The sequence below is a fragment of the Canis lupus genome, chromosome 18 (genome assembly GCF_003254725.2).
Source record: "Canis lupus dingo isolate Sandy chromosome 18, ASM325472v2, whole genome shotgun sequence".
Classification (NCBI taxonomy): domain Eukaryota; kingdom Metazoa; phylum Chordata; class Mammalia; order Carnivora; family Canidae; genus Canis; species Canis lupus.
Window position 1 is genome coordinate 53,022,639 of NC_064260.1, and position 22,025 is coordinate 53,044,663.

At 56.8% G+C, this 22,025-nt stretch overlaps 1 protein-coding gene across 3 annotated transcripts; it reads left to right on the forward strand.

Annotated features, from left to right (window-relative positions):
* The first annotated feature begins 17,062 nt into the window (after nt 1-17,062).
* RCOR2 (REST corepressor 2) lies at nt 17,063-21,952 on the forward strand. Of its 3 annotated transcripts, XM_025446476.3 has the most exons (13): nt 17,086-17,497; nt 17,602-17,664; nt 18,260-18,316; nt 18,624-18,704; nt 18,940-18,992; nt 19,079-19,240; nt 19,354-19,478; nt 19,571-19,640; nt 19,717-19,932; nt 20,278-20,355; nt 20,491-20,548; nt 20,688-20,917; nt 21,019-21,952. In XM_025446476.3, the coding sequence occupies exons 1-13, from the start codon at nt 17,371-17,373 to the stop codon at nt 21,331-21,333; spliced, it is 1,635 nt and encodes a 544-aa protein (XP_025302261.1). In that variant the 5' UTR covers nt 17,086-17,370; the 3' UTR covers nt 21,334-21,952. The 3 variants fall into 3 exon arrangements, with proteins under 3 accessions (XP_025302263.3, XP_025302261.1, XP_025302262.1); XM_025446477.3 differs by lacking the exon at nt 17,602-17,664 and having other exon boundaries at nt 17,095-17,497; XM_025446478.3 differs by lacking the exons at nt 17,602-17,664; nt 20,688-20,917 and having other exon boundaries at nt 17,063-17,497.
* The last annotated feature ends 73 nt before the right edge of the window (nt 21,953-22,025 follow it).

Sequence of the window (22,025 nt, forward strand, 5' to 3'; positions counted from 1 at the left end):
AGGAAGAGGCAAGGAGATTCCAGGGGGAGGGGACAGTATTTGCAGAGCCAGGGAAGCATGAAGGAGTGGGCAAGGCTGTTTACAGAGGGAGGAGGGGCAAGGCGGGAATCTGGCTCAAACCGTAGAGCAGTCCCCACTGTTTGGGCTTCCCTTGTCTCCTCACCCACTTAGAACTTCAAGGTCAGCTGTTTGGGAGAACAGATACCTGCCATCATGATTGCCTCGTGCCCTGTCTCTCTTCTGCTACTCCTCCCTCTTGGGTCCACCTTCCCCCAGGCTGCTGGAATTTGCGGGACACCTGACAAACCCTGGAAGTGAGCCCAGGAGTGGGGAGGTGACATCTGGGCCCCTGAGAGGCCGGAGAAGGTCCAGTGCTCTGTTCCTGCCCTACATCAGTATCCTTCCCCCCATGATGGGCTCTTCTCTGCTCTGGGCTTCCTTGGCCTCCTGTGGTGATGGAGGAGCCTACTTTGGAGTCAGACCAGCTTGGGTTTATTTATTTATTTTTTAAATTTTTATTTATTTATGATAGTCACAGAGAGAGAGAGAGAGAGGCAGAGACACAGGCAGAGGGAGAAGCAGGCTCCATGCACCGGGAGCCCGACGTGGGATTTGATCCCGGGTCTCCAGGATCGCGCCCTGGGCCAAAGGCAGGCGCTAAACCACTGCGCCACCCAGGGATCCCCAGCTTGGGTTTAAACTCTCTCTCTCTCTCTCTTTTTTTTTTTTTTTTTTTTTAAGATTTTTAAATTTATTCATTAGAGACACAGAGAGAGGCAGAGATAGGCAGAGGGAGAAGCAGGCACCTCCAGGGAGGCCTATGCAGACGTCTCTCAGGATCAAGCCCTGAGCCTGAGCCTAAGCCACAGGCTCAACCACTGAGCCACACAGGTGTCCCCAAACTCTCTCTTGACTACTTAGGAGATTTGTGACTTAGGCAAAGCGCCTCAAGTTTCAGAGACTCAGTTTCCGTATTTCTATAGTGAGACTACCCACAGCAATTATTTTCCTCAAGGCATCATCTTCTCCCAGACAGGTTGGGAGAATTACTTGAGATAAAATGATCTGGGATGCAGGCAGGCACCTGGCATGGCCTGGGGCAGGAAAGGAATTCCCTCCCAAGTACAAAAGTTCATCACCCCGCCCCACCCCATCTCTCCCTGCCAAATCTCTGCCCGTTTAGACCAGGATGTCTACACTGCCTCATTAGCCACTCCCAGGCAACTTTCCTGCTCTCCTCTCACACCCTTCTGGACAGGGACACTGTCTGCTCCTCTCTCCCAGGCCTTGTACCCCTCCAGCCTGCTTCCTGGACCCTCCCTCCTCCAGCTCCTCCCAAGACTCCCACTCCCCTAAACACTGTGCTTTGTCCTCCCCTGGCTCTACAGCCCTCAACTGCTCCCAGCTAGTCATTCATTCATCTGCCCAGTGGAGTCATGGAGGCTGCAGGTGTTCTGTGTTGTCTTCTGTACCGGGGAAGAGTCTTGGGAGATAGGAGTGTCACAGCACAGCTGGTGAGAGGTAGAATTGATATAGTGTCATCACCTGGCAGAGGAGAGTCCCTGGATTTCCCAACAATCTGAATGTGTGCACACCTGGGTGGCTCAGCGGTTGAGCGTCTCCCTTCAGCTCAGGGTGTGATTCTGGAGTCTTGGTATCCCTGTGGGGAGCTTGCTTCTTCCTCTGCCTATATCTCTGCCTCTCACTCTGTGTCTCATGAATAAATACATAAAATCTTAAAAAAAAAAAAAAAAAGAATTGGACTGTGCCCCCACCTTCCCCTTCCTGCCACCTGGGGAGCTGAGCCTCCTCCAGGGCCAGACCTCTCTGGGCCTCATCCTCTCAAAGACCCTCCCTTCACTCCTCCCTCTCTCCCCTGGCCTTCCTCAACCCAGCTCTGTCCTGCTTTCAGGCCTCTCTTCCTACTCAAAAACTTTTGGGAAAAGTGGCCTACCTTATCTCCACCTTCTTGCTTCTTATGCTGCTCACTCAAGGCTATTCATTAGAAGGCAGGCTTCTATTCCTGCCACCCCAGAGAAGCTTCTCCCTGATGTTTCCAGCAGTTTTCCAATGGACAGGACTTGGTCCTCATCTTTCTGGACCTCTCTACAACATCTGGCCTGCTATTCACTCCTTCTTCCTTGAAACACGGTTCTTTCCTTGGCCTTGGTGGTACCATGCGTCCCCCTTTCCCTAAAATGACATCTGGTCAGGCCAGTGAAGCACTGAGGTCCCAGCCTGCATTAGGGGTTGGGGGCTACATGTTTGGCCCCTGCCCACCTGGCCAGGGCTCTTTCTCCATGCCAAGAATTTGGCCCTGCTGTTCTCTTCACCAGAAATCCTCTTTGGTCTTCCTCACTGGGGTCGCAGCTTAGATAGTAGAAGCCTTCTTTCACTCTCACTGACACAGCCTGGGTACACTTCCTTGGGGGGCTCCCCATGCCTGTTCTTCGCATAGCTTCTAGCCTACTCACTATAACCATGTCTCCCATGAGACCGGGGGCCTTCTGTAGCTGGAAGCTGTGGTTCTCTCTTCCACTGCCATTATGGTGGCCAAACACAATATGTGGGATACACTTAAACTCACTATCTGAAATTCAGATTTCCCTCGGTGTCCCATATATTGTTTTTAAAGATTTTTATTATTTTTATTTGAGAGAGGGAGAGTACATTAGCAAGAGAGAGACCAGAAGCAAAGGCAGAGGGAGAGGGAGAAGCAGACTCCCCACTGAGCCGGGAGCCCGATGCAGGGCTTGATCCCAGGACTCTGGGATCATGACCTGAGCTGAAGGCAAATGCCCAACCAACTGAGCCACCAGGTACCCCAGGTGTCCTATATGTTCTGTCTTCATCCCACTCCCCATTCCCCTCCCTTTTTTTTTAAGGCTTTATTTATTTATTCATGAGAGACACACAGAGAGGGAGAGAGGCAGAGACGCAGGCAGAGGGAGAAGCAGGCTTCATGCAGGGAGCCCGATGCGGGACTCGATCCTGGGACTCCAGGATCACACCCTGAGCCAAAGGCAGACACTTAACCACTGAGCCACCCAGGTGTCCCCCACTCCCGTATTTTTGTATACTACAATTTGGCAACCCTAGCTGCTGTACCCCTGGAGCCCAGCTTGGTGCCTGACATGGAGTAAGTACTCCATAAATGTTAGCTGAAGGAATATGGTAGCAGTGATGGTGGTGGACGCAGGTGCTTAGGGGTACAAAGAGAAGGTAGCAGGCTCCCTAGAGCTGATGCTTGAGCAAAAGCGGATGGACACAGTAGGGTCATGGCATTAACCAGCCCCTCCACAAAGATGCTTCCTTTAATGGGTTGAGTAGTGTCTGTGCCCCCAAAGATATGTTTAATTCCCACCCCTGGTACCTGTGCATATGACCTTATTTGGAAATAGGGTCTTTGCAGATGTAATTAGGTCAGGGACCTCAGAATGAGGTCATCCTGGATTTAGGGTTCGCTCTAAATCCAATGACTGGTATCCTTCTATGAGAAAGGAGAGAGCTTTGAGACACACACAAGGAAGGTGGCCATATGAAGACAGTTAGGCAGAGATCAGAGTGATGAGCAGCTACAAGCCAAGGAGGACTGGCCAGGATTTCCAGGAGCCATCATGGAAAGGATTCTCTCACAGAACCTCTAAAAGGAATCAACCCTGCCAACACCTTTGTTTTTGGACTTCTGGCCTCCAGAACAGTGAGAAAATTAATTGCTATTGTTTTAAGCCATCCAGTTTGGGGTATTTGTTAGAACAGTCCTGGAAAACTAATATGCTCCTTAGGCTCCATCCTTCCCAAGCTTCATCTGTCAGACTTTTCATGACTCTTGCCCCCAGAACCCTCTACAGTATCGGGCTCTTGTCCAGCCTATGGCAGCCAGCTAGCAAAATGGCCCCAGTGACCCTTACCTCCTGGCCTTCATGCTTTATCCAGTCCTCTCCCACACTGACTAGTGCTGACTTATGTGATGATAAAATACTGTAGGAGTGAGGGTGTGGGATTCCCAAGACTAGGTGATAAAACTTGAGACCAAACTTCTGCCTGAGTCTCTGGGGTTTCTCCCTCGGGCCAGGGATGGAGGTGGAGGGGTGGGAGAGGGTGATGGGGGTGGGAAGCCAGCTGCCATGCTTTCAGAATGCACAAACAGGACCATGTTCATGTCCCTTTGCTGAAGAACTGAGGTTTTTCACCAACAGTTGGCCCCAACTTGCTAACCAAGTGAGTGAGCCACTTTGGAAGATGATTGTCCCACATTAGTCAAGACTTCAGATGACTGAAGCTCCAGCCAACATCTTGATGGTAACCCCATGGAAGACCCCAAGGCAGAATCACCCAATGAAATCACTCCTGAGATTCTGACTCACAGGAGCTTTGGTGTTCTTTATGTTTACACGGCATTCTCCTCATATGGCTTTTTGTGTCCTAATGTACCCTTCTTATTATCTTTTTAAGATTTTATTTATTTATTTGACAGAGAGAGAGAGAGAGAGAGAGAGAGCACATGTGCACAAGCAGGAGTAGCTGCAGGCAGAGGGAGAAGCAGACTCCCCACTGAGCCGGGAACCTGATGTGGAGCTCCATCCCAGGACCTTGGGATCATGACCTGGGCCAAAGGCAGGTAGTTCACCAACTGAGCCACCCAGGGGCCCCAAATGTCCCCCCCTTTTTTTTCAAAGGACATCAGTCATATTGAACTAAGACCTACCCTGATGATTGCACTTTACTTTGGTTGCCTCTGGAAAGACCCTATCTTCTAAATAAGATCCCTTTCTGAGTTTCTAAGGGTTAGGACTTCAACATATGAATTTTTGGGAAGGCACAATTCAGCCTATAACACCCCAGGACCCTGTATTTAGGGCCAAGGTCTTTCTGCTCATAATTCACTCTGTTTCCTGGCATCTTTCCTTCTCTTTGCCTCCCCCCACCCACTTTGTGCTCAAAGCAGACATTACTAATCCCTCTTGGCATCCTTTCTGCTGAAGCAAAGTGCAGACTCAGAGTCCCCTTATCAGCAATCTGCAGGTGGCCTGCCCACCAGTACAGACTTCGTGGAGGAGGAGACAATGGCTAATAAACACTGGTTGAATGAATGACTGGGTACATCTAACTACAACAGTTCATAAGCCACTGTTCATTTACCTTTCCAGGTTCTCTGTCCCTGCAGAATCACCATTGGGCCCCAGGAGCCTATTTTCCATCAGGATCCCAGCCCTTTTTGGTGGTCCTCATATTAGGAAAGGTGGGTACCTGGGGGCCAGAGTCCATGTCTGCCAGGAAAGAAACTCCACACCCCCACTTCCTTTTGTTTAGAGTTCAGCCAATGTATTTCTGAATGCTGCAATAGAGAGGGTGCTGCGTTAGAAGGATGGGTAGGCAGAAGGCATTGGATGGGGTGGAAATTGCCTCTCTACTCAATAGTCATGTCTCCTTCTTCCTGGCTAACAGAGCCCCAGCTCTGCCCAGGTAATGGGTGGAGACCCCTGAATGTCATAACAAGTGTGCTGGAGCACTTGTTGGAATCCTTTGCCAGGGAGTGGTTTAAGAAGCATGCACCTGGGCACCAGGGTGGCTCAGTTGGTTAAGTGGCTGCCTTCAGCTCAGGTATGATCTTGAGGTCCTGGAATTGAGTCCCTGTGTGGGGCTCCTGGCTCAGCAAGGAGTCTGTTTCTCCCTCTGCCCTTCCCCCTGCTCATGCTCTCCCTTTTTTTTATGCTCTCTCTTTCTCTCTCTCTCCCTCATAAATGAATGAATGAATGAATGAATGAATGCATAAATAAATAAATAAATAAATAAATAAATAAATAAATAAATCCAAAAGAAGCAGCAGCAGCAGCAGCATGGGCCTGCTCAGGGATCCCTGGAAAAGGTTTTTCTCCCTGCAAAATGCCAAGGAGAGACCCCTGGCCCTATGACCCTCCCCTCCTACTCTGGAAATAGTCCCCCAAGGGTGGGCTTCTCAGAGCAACTGCAGCTGCCTAGTGATCAGGAGGGGAAACTGGATGCATGGAAGAGGTGGAGCTGAGAGATGAGAAGCATATGGGGCATTGGTGACACGAAGCTCTGTTAGTGGTGACCACTGACCTCCACAGCACTATCAAAAGGCTATTCCTTCTTTACAGGAGAAACAGGCAAATGCATCATTACGGAAGGGATGTGGACATATATATATGAAAACAGGGCTCTGGCATCCTCTGATTTGAGGGTGGTCTCAGCTCTGGCACTTTGGAGTTGTGGGATTTGAGTCAGGGTGTCTTCTGAAGCCTCAGTCCCTCACCTGTAAAGTGAAGATTACTAGAATACCTACCCCTTGGGGCTACTGTGGAGGAACGTGGGAGAAATTAGGTGAGGCATTTTGCACACAGTGGCTGGTACCTATAAGCACTCATTTGTTTATTCGTTTACTAGTTTATTCAAGAGTTATTGAGCATTTACTGTGAACTTGCATTAATCTAGGGCCTGAGCACAAAGCTGTGAACAAATAACGGGTGCTCAAGTAAGTTGGCTGTCCTATTATTATAAGAAGTGGGCTTTTCCTATTGTTTTGTAAGTCTTTGCCTACAGGGAGCTTCCGATACAGCAGTTAAAATCAGGGGAGATTGGGATCCCTGGGTGGCGCAGTGGTTTGGTGCCTGCCTTTGGCCCAGGGCACGGTCCTGGATATCTGGGATCGAATCCCACGTCGGGCTCCTGGTGCATGGAGCCTGCTTCTCCCTCTGCCTGTGTCTCTGCCTTTCTCTCTCTCACTGTGTGCCTATCATAAATAAATAAAAGTTTAAAAAGAAAAAATAAAAAGAAAATCAGGGGAGATTTGGTGGAAGTGATTTCCCAGGACCTGGTAGTGTAGATACCTGTGGAGTGCGAGGGGCTGGGGGAGTCGGGAGGGCTCCCTGAGGAAGCAGTGCTTGGGAGATCTGAGCTGGGTCACCGGACAGCTGTTTGCAGAATGCAGGCTGGCATGGAGCTGTTCAAGGAACTGGGGATGCCTGTCCTCTCTGAGCTCACAGCCTCAGGGAAAGGACAGACAGGTAAACAGGTAGGTGGTTACCTTAGCGAGCTATCAGTATTGAGATGGGGAGGATGCAGGCATCCTAGACAAGGTGATATCTGAGCTTCACTTTGCTCATATGACAATTGGTCAACAAGGAAAAGGAGCAGCATTCCAGATATGAGGAACCACACATATGAAGACTAAAAGAATTGCAGGTTGCTGAATGTGACTAAAGCATAGTTCAAGTGGGGTAGTGTTGAGAGATGTACTGTGTCAGAGGCTTGGTTGCAAGTGACAGAACACTAAAATCAACCAGGCTCAAATAATCACGGGAATGTATTGACTCGGATGAGTCAAACTTCACAGGTTCAGTGGCTTCTGGTGACTTGATCGAGCAGCTCAACCATGTCACCGAGAGACCAGTTTTTTTCCATCTCTCTGTGGTGCCCTCCACAGTGTTAGCTTTCCTTGGTGATCAAAGATGGTAGCCAACACTCCTGGCTCAGCTTCCTGGCCTTTGTCCCATATTTGTAACATGCTATTGGGCTGCTGGTCCCCTTTTCTCAATCAATGATGGTGTCCAGGACTTCAGGAAAGGCTAACATTGGGGATCAACAGCACCATATGGACCCTGAAAAGAGAAAGTCAAAGGGCAAATGGATGTCAGCAGGTCAGATTTTTTTTCGTTTTTTAAGATTTTACTTATTTAAAATTTTTTTATTTATGATAGTTACAGAGAGAGAGAGAGAGAGGCAGAGACACAGGCAGAGGGAGAAGCAGGCTCCATGCACCAGGAGCCTGATGTGGGATTCGATCCCGGGTCTCCAGGATCGTGCCCTGGGCCAAAGGCAGGCACTAAACCGCTGCACCACCCAGGGATCCCCAGATTTTACTTATTAAATGAGAGACACAGAGAGGCAGAGACACAGGCAGAGGGAGAAGGAGGCTCCATCCAGAGAGCCCGATGTGGGACTCGATCCCGGAACTCTGGGATCAGGCCCTGATCCAAAGGCAGACAGCCAACCGCTGAGCCACACAGGCATCCCTTTAAGGTTTCTTTTTAAAAGGATCCCTGGGTGGCTCAGCAGTTTAGTGCCTGCTTTTGGCCTGGGGCACGATCCTGGGGTCCTGGGATCGAGTCCCACTTTGGGCTCCCGGCATGGAGCCTGCTTCTCCCTCCTCCTGTGTCTCTGCCTCTCTCTCTCTCTATGTCTATTATAAATAAATAAACAAATAAATAAATAAATAAATAAATCTTAAAAAAAAAAAGTTTTCTTTTTAAGTAATCTCTACACCCAACATGGGACTTGAACCTATAACCCGGAGATCAAGAGTTGCATGCTCTACCGACTGAGCCAGCTAGGCTACCCCAGGAAGTCAGATTTTGAAGGACATACATCATGCTCAGGAGCTTGATTTTTTTTTTTTAAGATTTTATTTACTTATTCATGAGAGACACAGAGAGAGAGGCAGAGGGAGAAGCAGGCTCCATGCAGGGAGCCCGATGTGGGACCCAATTCCAGGATTCCAGGATCACGCCCTGGGCCAAAGGCAGAGGCTCAACCACTGAGTCACCCAGGTGTTCCAGGAGCTTGAAGTTAAGCCAAGGGTAATGAGAAGCAGAAGACTGACTTGATCAGATTGGATTTGAGAAAGATCACCTTGGCTGCTGAATAAAGAGTAGAGGGATGCCTGGTGGATCAGTGGTTGAGCATCTGCCTTCGGCTCAGGGCATGATCCTGGAGTCTAGGGATCTGATCCCACACATCCGGCTTCCTGCAGGGAGCCTGCTTCTCCCTCTGCCTATGTCTCTACACCTCTCTCTGTATCTCTCATGAATAAATGAATACAATCTTTTAAAAAAATGAATAAAGAGTAGATCAGAAGGGAGCAGGAAAGGAGGCAGGGAGACCCGCTGGTGAGGCTGGTTCAGTGACGGAGTGGGCGGGGGAGGGGATTGCCAGAAATGGGAGCCTAATGGACTTGGAAGTGAAGCAGAGAGAAGTGTGCAGGGCAACTTCAGGGTTTCTACTTTGGGTAGGGGTGGGAGGGGGACAGGCAATGCAAATGAGTGGTCAAGAGGCTGAGATCTGTTTTGGACAAGATGAGGACAAGGTGCCTGAGATAACGGAGGGCAGATGTCCAAAGGCAGTTGGTTGGATATAGGGGTCTAGAGCCTGGAAGGGGGTCTGGGCTAGGGATGGAGGCTGGAGAGTCCATTGCCCAGGGCTTAAGGACGGGGACTGAGAATGAAGTATCAACAGTGAGGGTTAAGAAGCAGGTGGGAGGTGAGCCTGCAGGGAGCTCACATCCAGAGCAGGATGGCCTCTCTGTCCAGTCCTGCTCAGACACCGAGGGAGACCATACCCACCAAGTGTCCTTTAGGTTTAGAGATAAAAGCCACTGGTGACCTTGGCAAGGACAGTCTCTGCCGAGTGGCAGAGAGACTCGGCACTGCACTGGGCTGAGGAGTGAGTGGGAGGTGAAGACAAGGATAAAGGGTGTGAACAACTCTTTGAAGATGTCCAGCTTTCAGAGAGAGAAAGAGAGAGGGAGGGAGGGAAGGCAGCAGTAGCTTAACTGAAAGGGACAGCTGAAGGTGAACATGGGATGGAGGGGTGCGTGTGTGATCGTGTGCTGGATGTAGGTGGGGGGTGGGAGGTTTTAGGAACGAGGGACTCAAGTAAATTGATGTTCAGACCTAGGAGTGAGGGCGGACAGGTACATGGGGACCAAGGACCCAGGAGTGTGTGGAAGCACATTAGTGGAAAGGGGTACATGGGAGCCAGGGACCGAGTTGGCCTTGAAAAGAGAAGCTGTAGGTACGATTGGAAGGGAGCCAGAAAGAGCTGAATCTCTGGGTGTGGGGGTTCCTCCCAAGTGGCCTCAATTCTTTCTGGAAGTAGGAGGCAGGGTCATGCATGTGCTAAGAGTGGTGCAGCGGGTGGTGTGGTGGAGGAAGAGCATGAGGGCAAGCAGGGTGCTGGCTACCAGGTCAGGAGCCCTGTCGGAGCAGCGCTGCTTGCTGGAGCCAGCAGTCTCAAGGGAGGGGCTGGGCATAGGGCATGCAAATAGGTGGGTTGGGCCAGCATTTGCAGATGGGGCACCTGGGGCACCAGGTAGGGCTCAGCAGATGGTGAGCAGACCTGCTTGGCTGGATCAGAAACAAGTTAGAAGGCCCTTGGGTCCTGGGTTGGGAGAGAAGTTCCAACTTTGCCTGGAAGGCAACAGGGAACCATGAAAGGTTATTGAGCAGGAATGGGCCATGATACAAGGAGTATTTAAGAATCTGTATCCAGGGATGCCGGGGTGGCTCAGTGGTTGAGCGCCTGCCTTCAGCTCAGGGCATGATCCTGGAGTCGAGTCCTGGAATCCAGTCCCACGTCAAGCTCCCTGCATGGAGCCTGCCTCTGTCTCTGTGTTTCTCATGAATAAATAAAATCTTAAAAAAAAAAAAAAAAAAGAATCTGTGTCTAGAGGGGTGCCTGGATGGCTCAGTTAGAAGAGCATGGGATGCCTGGGTGGCTCAGCTGTTGAGCGCCTGCCTTTGGCCCAGGGCACAATCCTGGAGTCCTGGGATCGAGTCCCACATTGGGCTTCCTGCATGGAGTCTGCCTCCCTGTCTCTCTCCTTCTCTTTCTCTCTCTCTCTCATGAATAATAAAATCTTAAAAAAAAAAAAAAAAAAAGAACAAGAAATAAAGAAGAGCATGGGACTCTTGATCTTGGGGTTGTAGGTTCGAGCCTCCATGTTGGATGTAGAGATCACTTAAAAAAAAAAAATTGAGATGCCTGGGTGGCTCAGCGGGTGAGCATTTTCCTTCAGCTCAGGGCGTGATCCTGGGGTCTGGGATTGAATCCTGTATCAGGTTCCCCACATGGAGCCTGCTTCTCCCTCTGCCTGTGTCTCTGCCTCTCTCTCTCTCTCTGTGTCTCTCAGGAATAAATAAAATCTTAAGAAAATCTTGGGGCATATGGGTGGTTCAGTCAGTTAAGCATCCAACTCTTGATTTTGGCTCGGGTCATCATCTTGGGGTTGTGAGATGGAGCCCCAAATCAGGCTCCACTCTGGGCATGGAGCCTGCTTAGGATTCTCTCCCCCTCCTCAAAAAAAAAATAAAAGTAAAATTAAAAAAAATATTTTTTTAAGATTTTATTTATTTGAGAGAAAGAACACAGAGGGACTCCCCACTGAGCAGAGAGCTGAAACGTGGCTCCATCCCAGGACCTTGATATTCTGACCTGAGCCAAAGGCAGAGGCTTCACTGACTGAGCTACCCAGGGACTCTCTAAATTTAAAAATCTTGGGATCCCTGGGTGGCTCAGCGGTTTAGCGCCTGCCTTTGGCCCAGGGCGTGATCCCGAGGACCCAGGATCGAGTCCCACATCAGGCTCCTGCATGGAGCCTGCTTCTCCCTCTGCCTGTGTCTCTGCCTCTCTCTGTGTGTCTCTCATGAATACATAAATAAAATCTTTAAAAAAATAAAAAATAAAAAAATAAAAATCTTAGGGCAGCCCAGCGGCTCAGCGGTTTAGCGCCACCTTCAGCCGAGGGCGTGATCCTGGAGACCCAGGATCGAGTCCCACATCAGGCTCCCTGCATGGAGCTTACTCCCCCCTCTGCCTGTGTCTCTGCCTCTGTGTGTGTGTGTGTCATTAATACATAAATAAAATCTTTCAAAAAATAAAAATCTTAAAAAAATATCTGTATCTAGCTGTGCACGCATAATAAATTAAATCAGACTCAAAGAAGGAATCTGGAGTGGTTGGTGGATGAGTCTGGAGGGAGGATGTCAGGTGGCAAAGGTGACAGGGGAAGAGTCTCTGGCTCTAGAGGTCAGACCCAGGGCCCTAGGGGGCAATGACCTCAGGCAGTCCACAGAGCAGGGGCTGCTTCAGAGAGCAGAGAGGGGATCTCCAGTCCCGTGGGAGGTGCTCGAGAGAACCCTTGCTTTGGAGGGAAACCAGCATCAATGGAGGCCCTAGTTACAGTCCCTGTGAGATGATGTTGGATCCTCCCAATAATCAGACGTCAGAATTATTGGCCTCTTACAGAGAGGGACTGGCTGAGGCTCAGAGAGGCCAAGTATCTCCCCTCAGGCCACACAGCGGCGAGAGCAGAGCCGGAGCTCACTGCGCATCGGAGCTCGGAGCTCGGCGGCCTACACTCTCCTACACTCCTGCACCCTCCCTGCTCTGCTCTCTCCTCTGCCGTTTCTCTGAGGGTTTCCGCTCTCTCTGACTTTGTGCTGGGAGGTTCTGGGTGGCTCCAGGCCAAGGAGGCTTGCTGGAGATTGGGTCTAAAGCTCTGGAACTCCAGGAAGCCCAGGGGTGGGGAGCGGGTGGCAGCCTTGATCCCATTACCCCAGAAGAACGGGTTCCTCAGGGTTCAGGCTCAGCCTCCCTGGGTGGACACTTGTGGCCAGTGTGAGGTGGGACCCCACCCCCAGCCGCTCCCCACCCCGCGCCCCGTCCACACTGTTGCCGCCAGAGGGCGCCCGCTGTTGCCCAGGTGAGGGCAAGGGGGGGCCCCCTTCCGGGCCTCGGGAGCGACGGAGCAGGCTCCTGGGTCTGGAAGCTGCGCCTGGAGGGTCCAGGGAGCCCGTGTTGCCTTCTCAAGTCTCTCAATGAAGGGCTTGCTGACCCTTCCTGCTCAGGTCCTGCTTTCCTGGGGGGTCCGATTTCCTCGGCGTCGCTGTGAGGAAGCCCGGGGCCCCCGGGTGAGCTGCCGGCGTCTGCTGCGCCCTGCCCCAGCTCACAGACGCGCCGCCTCGCCTCCAGCCTCGCCTCCAGCCTCGCCTCCCGCGGCTCCCTCCTCTCGCCGCCCGCAGGGCAGAGGCGGTGCCAAGCACCAGACTGCACCTCTGTCACCTTCTCAGCTCTTCACCACCTGGGTGGGGTGTGGGCCAGTGCAGGGAACTCAGAACTGGGACCCCCCCCCCCACCCCGCAGCCTTCCAGTGAGCCCCTGGGGCCAGGGCACTGGATTCCTGTCTGGGCAGGATGGAGGGGTGGGGGCCCCGGAGGGAGCTCCCTGGGCTCCTTCCACACGGTAAGGGCATCTTTTCCACCTCCCCCACTGCATCTCCCCCGAGGCCTCCAGGCCAGGGGAGCACCTCCCCCCAGCTCCCCAGCTGCTCAGCCAGGTTGCGGGCTTAGACTCTGCCAGCCTCCCTCCCTCACCCCAGGGCCCGCCCGCCTGCCTTCCTCCTTCCCCGAGCTTCGCCCCTTGGCCGTGGCCACCGAGGGCCTGGCCAGGGTCCCAGGCACCACACCGCAGCGGCCAGCCTCGCTGGGCCAGGGCTCGGGACAGTCCCAGTCTGTCTGGCAGGGCTGCGGGTTCAGGATTGGCTGGAGCTGCCCCCGCCTTTGGGAGGAGGGAGATGCGAGGGGAGGCCGGTAGCTCTCTCAAGGTCACCCTTCTTTTTCCTCCCAGCATCCCTGTTTAACCTTTGTCCCCTCTGCCTCCCATTGAGGAGGAGAGAGGCCAGATGCCCAGCAGACAGAGGGGACAGAGGAGTCTAGGGAAGAGGAAGCTTTTGGGGGGCTCCTGGCATTTACTCACTCAGCAAATATTGAGTGCCTGCTGTATGCCAGGCACTGAGAATACGGTGGACACAGCCCCTGCCCACAGCCCAGCAGGGAGACAGACAGGAAATAAACGATCACACAAATAATGTAAACTTGTGTTCCTAAGCTGTGTGGCAGAAGCACCAAGCTGGGATTCAGTCTGGCTTCTCCCGGGATCTCAGGAGTGACGACTCTTATCTGGCCTAGGAGAAGAGGCAGGCTTCAGACAGGCAGATGTCTTTTCTGAGGCCCGTGGGTGGGGTGGGGTGGGGTGGGGTGGGGGGGCCAGGGCCCAGCAAAGCTTCGGTTTTCTCAACCGGGAAATGCAGAAAATAAAGGTGCCCTGATCACAGGGTTGCTGCATGGCACTGGGCTGCATCCTGGCCCCCGGTCCTCAAAAGGAAGGGCCTCTCAGCCTCCCTGAGGAAGGGCGAGTGGGAGCTCAGCAGTGAAGATGGCGGGGAGGTGATTCCCAGAGCCCAGAGGCTCTCACAAAGCTCAGAGGTGGCCTGGGGAGTTCAGGGACCCCAGTCCTAGTGCCGTGCTTCGGAGCTTTGCAGGCCCCACCATTCTAAGCCTGGAGGAGAGGAGGGGCTGCTCCCTGGGCTGCCTCTCTGTCTCTCCCCTCCCACACCCCCATGTTCCTGGCCACGTGGCACCTCTGCGCCCTGGGCCTGGGGAAGGGTGTGTGATTCCCGACCTGGAGGCAGGGGGCAGGGGGAAGTGGGTGGGATTTGGGGTTCTACCGAGATCAGGTCCTGTGGAGCAAGGCTCTACCCCGCCCCACCGCCCCCGGGGCGGCAGGGAGGGGGTGCTGTCTCTTTAAGAGCCTTCAGGCTGCTGGGAGCAGATGGCCAGGCCGGCCAGGGCCCCTTGTCCTTTGTGTGGCTTTGCACAAAAGAGGGGGCCAGCTGGGGAGGGGGCAGAGGCAGCAGGTGGGAGGGTGGGGCCTGGCCCCTCCCCCTCCTAACCCTGCACCATTGCCCCTTGGGGAGGGGGTTGCTCACTAGGAATACGCCTCCTTCCGCGACACTTTGGTCCTCATAGTTGCCCCCAAACTCCTCGGATACCCCTCCCTTGTCATGTCCCATCTCCTAGGAAGAAGCATCATCACACCAGGGGCCAGAGGATGCCCCCCCCCAACTCCAAGGAATAAACCTCCCCTCCTTGCTCCTACCTTCAGAGCAGAATCTTTCTCTGGCTACGAGCTCCAGGCTCCAGGGAGCAGAAATAGATTGTTATAGGGCTGGGGGTGGGGGGCAGAGAAGGAGGGCTTGAGAAGGACGGACTCCAGTGGCTGGGGGTACCTGGGGTAGCCCTAGAGGAAAGAGCCACAAATAAGTATGATGCTGAGGCCTAGGGGTGAGGGTCAGGGCCCTGTACCTGAGGTATTAGGACAGAAAGAAGGCAAAGGTGGTGGTGGGGGGGCGGCAAAAGAGGGCCTGCCTGACTGGGGGCGCCGCGTGGGCAAGGTGGAAGAAGACTCCATCATATGAGAGGGCTGTGCACAGTGATGGCTGCCTGCCAGCCAGGAGGGGATTGGATGTGCTGGGCACCACGAGGTGGCACCTTGCCACTCAGGAGGGGTCAGGCCGGGAGACTCTCTTTTCATCTCCAGGCCGACCCCTTAGGTCAGACCTGCCCTGGGCCCATTTATTTTCCTCCTTTGTCCAGAGCTCCCCACCCTGGGGCTTGGTGCCCAATCCATGATTTAAGAGAAGGAAAAAGGCTCCATAGGTCTGGCCCGAGGTGTGGCGGGCAACGTGGCCGCGGGCTGGGTGGCCCCATGTGGCCCGACAGCACCGCAGCCGGGTGGGGTCGTGGCCGACTTGCCCGGCCGCCCACAGGAGCCCACAGGAGCCCACAGGAGCCCCCAGGAGCCCCCAGGAGCCCCCAGGACCAGGCGGGCCCCAGCCGGGTCGTGGCCCGACCGCAGGACCCCGGCCGGCTGGCCGCAGGCAGCGGGTGGGGGCGGGGATCCCTGGCTGGGTCCCGGGTTGCTTCTAAATTTAGGAATCTGATTACAGAGCGGCCGAGGAAGGGAAGGGAGAGGAGGGTGCGAGCGCAGGCTCGGCTCGGTCTGGGCACAGCGGGGTGTGCCCGGGCGGAGGTGTGTCTAGGAATCTGGGGCTCGGGTGGGAGGGGCGGCAGGCGGGGGCTCCGGCCTGTGTGCGCCGCAGCACGTGCCCTGGGCGGCGGGGACCGGCACGGGCGCAGCTCGCAGGCTCAGAGCCGCCGCCGCCGGGGTGTGCGCTGGCTCTTTGTGTGCCTGGCAGGGTGGCTGGGTCTGGCTTTGAAAGTCTCTGCCCACCCCCTCCCCCATCTCCGTCTGTGCCGCTCTACCCGCTTCCCGGTCTGTCACTCTGCCCGCGCCCGTCCTGGGGGAGGGGGATGCTGCTCCCAGCTGGGGTGACAGTGAACCCAGGGGGGAGGAGACCCGGCTCCTCCCACTCCCTCCCAGCGGTCCAGACCTTCCTCTACACCTCCCACTCCCCAACCCTCAGCCCCTTATGCCACTGCTTTGGGGGTGCATGCTGCAGCAAAGGGAATTGAGGTGACCCCTGGAAGCCCACAGATGGACCAGAAGCCAGGCTTGGGCCCAGTAGCTCTTGGAGGAATTCATCCCTTGCCTGTCCGGCCTCCCATCCGCTCCGGCCCCCAAGGGCGCAAGAGGGAGGGGGTCCCCCTTGCGGAAGGGGGGGCGGGGAGTTCCTTGGCAGGAAGGGAAATGGAAGGAAAAGCTGGGCTCCACCCGGGCGGGCGGGCAGGCGGCCCCAGGGCCCCCGGGGCAGGCGGCGGTAACCCGAGCCCACTGGTGTGCGGGGCTGGGGGGCGCGTGGGTGGAGCTGACCCCAGGGTCCTCCTGGGGGGCCTCAGGGGTCTCCCGGGGGCAAGTCAGGGAGCCCCCGGGGGCCCGCCGAGGGACGCGCTCTCCGCCCGGGCCCTGACCCCACCCCCTGGAGGTCTAGCCCCGGCCCCAGGCCCCGCCCCCCGGGCCCTCCCTCCCACCCCAGGGCCAGATGTTCAGCTGGCGGAGGCATCGGCTGGGGGAGGGGTGCTGAGGCCGCAGCCGGCACTACTTCCCTGCCAGCAGCTTCATTGTGTGCGCGAGGAGCGAGCGGCGGCGGAGAGCGGGCGGGCGAGCAGCAGCCCGAGCGCGGCGGGGAGAGCGAGCGCGCCGGGGAGGGTGCGAGGCGGCGCCCGCGGCTGCGCTCCGCCCGCCTCCCGGCAACTCTGCTCGGCGCGCCGCGCCGTGCGCGCCGTCCCGCCGCCGCCGCCGCCGCCACCGCTACCGCCGGGGCCCCGCCGCCTGCCGTCGCAGGCAGGGGTCCGGTCGGGACAGGGGTCCCCGCCCGGGGACCGGGGCATCCCGGTGCAACCGAGGGGCGTGCAGCCCGCGGGGGGCGCCACTTGCGCCGCAGCGCCCGCTCTCTCAACTGCGTGGGCCGGGAGGGTGGTGGGGCTCCGGGGCGCCCCGAAGGCAGGGTGCCCCGACCGCTCCGGGGAGCCCCAATCCCGTGGAGCGCTCGGAGCGAGCGCGCCCCAGCCGCACCGGACCTTGCGCTCGTCCCCCGCGTACCCCACTTCTGCACAAACTTTTCTGACGCTCTCGCCCGTGGGGGTCGCGGAGAGCACTGAGCCGTCCGCAGGGTTCCCGCCCCGCGGGACCCTGGCCACGCTGACCTCCTGCCTCTCGTAGCCTCAGTGGCGACCTCTCCAGGCCGGGCCGGGCACGGCACTCGAGGCGAGCGCGGCAAGCACCGCGGCTCCCCGAAGGCTCCCGCGCCCCCCGGGGCAGCTGGGCGGGGTAATGCCCTCGGTGATGGAGAAGCCGAGCGCGGGCTCCGGGATCCTGTCCCGCAGCCGGGCCAAGACGGCGCCCAACGGTGGACAGCCCCACTCGGAGGATGACAGCAGCGAGGAGGAGCACTCGCACGGTGAGCCCGGCGGCCTAGGGTTAAAGGTGCACCGGCCGCCAGTGGGGCGGGGGGAAGAGTTGCGGACCGCGGGCCTTTTGGACTTGGTGGTTCCTGCCTCCTAGGACCGGAGCCTCCGGCTTGCTTCTTCCCCGGGCCTGGGGGCTGCCGACACAGGGAGTCTGGAGGTTGGGCCCCTGGCTGCGGAGGAGACGGTCCTACCCACCCCCGCCCTGCCCTGCGCCGCCCTGCCCTGCCCTGCGTCTCGGAGGGACTCGGGCGGCCCTCTTTTCCACAGTTGGGGCCCCACATACCTTGCCACCTTGCAGGGGACTGAGGTCTGGCTGGGGTAGGGGCTGGAGAGACACTTACACACGGAGCTGTGAGGCTCATGTGGTGGGGAGGAGCCTTGGATTCCCTGCAGGGCTATGGTCCAGGTCTAGGGGCAGCAACCCTCCCCCCCCCCAAGCCAGAACAAAGGGCTCTGCTTGGCCTGGGCTTTAAACTGGCCCCGTTGTCCTCACCACCACCCTGCCCGCCCCCCCCCCCCCCCCCCCATGGGCCATGACTAGGCAGGGTCTCTCATCTTCCAGTTTCTTCTGTGGCTGAGGGTAACTGAGAGGGGAGATCAGGGAAAAGTGAGCTTTCTGGGAAGGTGAGGGCCCCGGGTGTTCGGGAAGGAGAACCCCAGGCCAGGCACCTCCCCCCCCCCCCAACCACCACATCTTCCTGTCCTCCCTCCCTCCGTCCCTGGAGTCCTGACTGCCTCCCCTGGCTCCACAGACAGCATGATCCGCGTTGGAACCAATTACCAGGCCGTAATTCCGGAGTGCAAGCCTGGTGAGTGGCAGGACAGGCTGCAAAGGGAGGGGAGTGGAGGGCCCATGGCTTGGCCCTGAGCCCCACCTGGGGGAGCCTTTGGCTGGCACCCACTAGAAGGACAAGCCAGCGAGCAGGCAGGCGGGGGTGGGTGGCCCATGGCATGGTTAGTTTTCCTGCTCTGCCTTCCTGTCTGGGACTCTGCCCCTCCTTCCCTCCTGGGCCTCACCTCACAGGCCCCACTTCTCTGCCACCCTCTGGCCATGGGTCCAGGCTGGTGCCACCAGGTTGATCTGAATGTCTTCCCCTTCCTGCTCCTGTCTTTCAGAGAGCCCTGCACGCTACAGTAACAAGGAGCTGAAGGGGATGCTGGTGTGGTCACCCAACCACTGTGTGTCTGATGCCAAGCGTGAGTGGGGCAGGATCCCGGTTCACTCACAGCCCTGGGAGCTGGGGGTTGGGGTTCATGCCAGTTGGTGACCATCTCTTCTCAGAAGTGGGCAGAGGCTGAGGGGTACAAGGTCAGCCCCTGCCCTGGGGCTCAGGTTCAGGCTTAGCCTCCGAGGGGCCTACCTCTGTCTGGGCAGGCTTGGGTCAGGGAGTTGTAACCCCTTCTCCATACCGGATCCCTCCCATCCCTACAGTTGACAAGTACATTGCGATGGCCAAGGAGAAGCATGGCTACAACATTGAGCAGGTGAGCCTTGGCCCCGCATCTATTTTGGGGGGGTGCAGGTCAGTGCTGGGGCAGCTGAACCCGAGTTCTTTCCTCTTCTGGGCCAGGCACTGGGCATGCTCTTGTGGCATAAGCACGATGTGGAGAAGTCACTGGCCGACTTGGCCAACTTCACCCCATTCCCAGATGAGTGGACCGTGGAGGACAAGGTGCTGTTTGAACAGGCCTTTGGCTTCCATGGCAAATGCTTCCAGCGGATCCAGCAGATGGTAAAGCCCCTTCCTTACCCCTGCCAACGTTCCTTAGCTCCTCCCGTTGTGATGTGCCTGCCCCGGGGCACTGGGTCTTGGGGGGGCCCCAGCCTCTGGCCTTGCCCTTTCAGCTGCCTGACAAGCTGATCCCCAGCTTGGTGAAGTATTACTACTCATGGAAGAAGACCCGCAGTCGGACCAGTGTGATGGACAGACAGGCTCGGCGACTGGGGGGCCGGAAGGACAAAGAAGACAGGTGGGGGGCCCAGGGTGTCCAGGGGCAGGGCAGACTGAGCTCTGGGGGCCCTGGCCTCTGCGTCACGCCCTTCCTGGTGCCTGTGTCCACAGTGATGAGCTAGAAGAGGGCCGAGGAGCTGTGAGTGAGGGAGAGCCAGATGCTGGAGACCCCAAGAGAGAGGTGAGGTCTGGCTCTGCCTCCCCGCCTGCCTTGTCCCTGGGCTCCATACCACCCACTCCTCTCCTTTCCCTGGCAGCCTCTGCCCTCTCGGCCCCTGAATACCCGCCCAGGCCCCGGGAAAAAGGAGGCCCAGGGTTCTCAGTACCGCCACCATCCGCTGCGAACCCGGCGTCGCCCACCCAAGGGCATGTACCTGAGCCCCGAGGGCCTCACGGCTGTGTCAGGAAGCCCAGACCTCGCCAACCTCACGCTTCGAGGCCTTGATTCCCAGCTTATCTCCCTGAAGCGCCAGGTGGGGCCTGAGAAAAGAAAGGGCCATGTGGGGGTGGGGGGACAATGGGCAGCTGGGAGCTACGTTTTGGGGACGGTTGAGGTGTTAAGGGGAGAGGATGTTGCAGGCGCTAGGACTGCCTCTGCCCTATCCTTGAGGCTTCTGGGTAACTTGGTCTTCTTTGCTGGGCCCTTTAAGGAAACTGGTCTGATCTGTGATGAGAGGGGGAGAAGCCCGTTGTGAGGTGGGAGCTAGCTGGATGGTGGGTGGCCACGAGCTGTGTTGGGAAGTAGAGCCCTGATGAGAGTTGGTATTGGTGGCTGCTCTGGCAGGAGAGTTTGATGTGTCATTGCTTGGCCTTTGCAGGTGCAAAGCATGAAGCAGACCAACAGCAGCCTCCGCCAAGCGCTGGAGGGTGGCATCGATCCATTGCGCCCTCCTGAGGTAAGGTGACTTAAGGTATGGGTGCGGGAGGGGCACCCCCTCCCACAGTGGAGCGGAAAGGGCAGTTCTGCTCAGAGGGCAGGGCCTCCCGTTTCCGTACTTTTGAGTCTAAAGGATGAATTAACTGCTGTCCAGGCCAACACCAAGTTCAACTCCCGCTGGACCACGGATGAGCAGCTTTTGGCTGTCCAAGGTGGGTTGGACTGGGGAGCATGGAGAGCCTCTGGTAGCTTTTCCCACCTTCCAAGGAGCTTGGGCGGAGGGGAAGGATCAGGGAAGGAAATGGTTTTCTAAGGGGTATTCACACCTCGCTGCCCTTTTGACCCTTGCAGCCATCCGTAGGTATGGCAAAGACTTTGGGGCTATCGCAGAGGTGATTGGGAACAAAACTCTGACCCAAGTGAAGACCTTCTTTGTGAGCTACCGGCGCCGCTTCAATCTGGAGGAGGTGCTGCAGGAGTGGGAGGCTGAGCAGGATGGGGCCCCAGGAGCCCCAGTCCCCATGGAGGAGTCTAGGAGAGGGGCCTCCTTGCCAGCCTCGGCCCTAGAGGAAGATGATGAGGTGAGAAGGGGTGAGGGGAAGCCTTTTGGGGGAAGTGGGGAGAGGACCACCTCCATCCTGAGATGGGGGTGAGGGTGTGAGTCTGGTTTCCCTTTTCTCAGGTGCAGATCACCTCCGTCTCGACCTCTGTGCCCCGATCGCTACCCCCCGTGCCTGCCCCCCCTCCACCTCCCACCTCCCTGTCCCAGCCGCCCCCACTGCTGAGGCCACCTTTGCCTACTGCTCCCACCCTGCTCCGCCAGCCACCCCCGCTCCAGCAGGGTCGTTTCCTCCAGCCCCGGCTGGCCCCCAACCAGCCCCCCCCACCTCTCATCCGCCCTGCTCTGGCTGCCTCCCGCCACAGTGCCCGCCCCGGCCCACAGCCTCCACCCACCCTGATTGGAGCCCCTCTGGAGCCTCCAGCACCCTCACTGTGAGCCCTGAGGCCCTCCACCCACCAAGCTCCAGAACCCTGTTGCTGGCTTCACTAAGGACAGAAGGGACTACAGAGCTTTTGGCCAGGCCTTTTCAAAGATCCAGAGCTGCCAGTGGGCACAGTCTGGACCTGTGGGCTCTGCACAAATTTCTGGCAGCTGAGCCTCTCTGCCCCCACCTGGCCAGGAGCTGGGGCTCAGGAGCCTTCAGAGCTGACCTGAGGGTACTTTCTCTTCCTGGCTGGGGCTGGAATGGCTGCCTCCTAGTCTGCTGGGGCTTGGCCTTTGGGCCTGGCCCTTTGTGTAGAGGGGCTAGTGACCTTAGCTTGGGGCATGGGGGAGAGGACAGCCTTGGCTGCTCTCTTTCTTTTAGCAATAAGTTGGGAGGAGGTGGGGAGGGGGCTGGAGGGGGGAGGTGGGCACAGGTTCCTTTGGGGCCCAAGTGTGGCAGAACTGGATGGGCAGCTCTCCTGTCTTCTGGAGCCTGCTGAGAAGTGCTGAGGAGCTCTGAGGGTGCCCACTATACCCACAGCCCAAACGCTTAGAGAAAGGAGGGCTGGGAACATATGCAGACATGGGTTTATTTTTCAATGTTTTTAAAAAATAAAATCTTCCACGCTCACGGAGTGCTCTCTCTTTTGGTGTTGAGGGCCCTGGGCTTTGCTTCCTGTCTGCCCTGAGGATGGGAGGGAGCA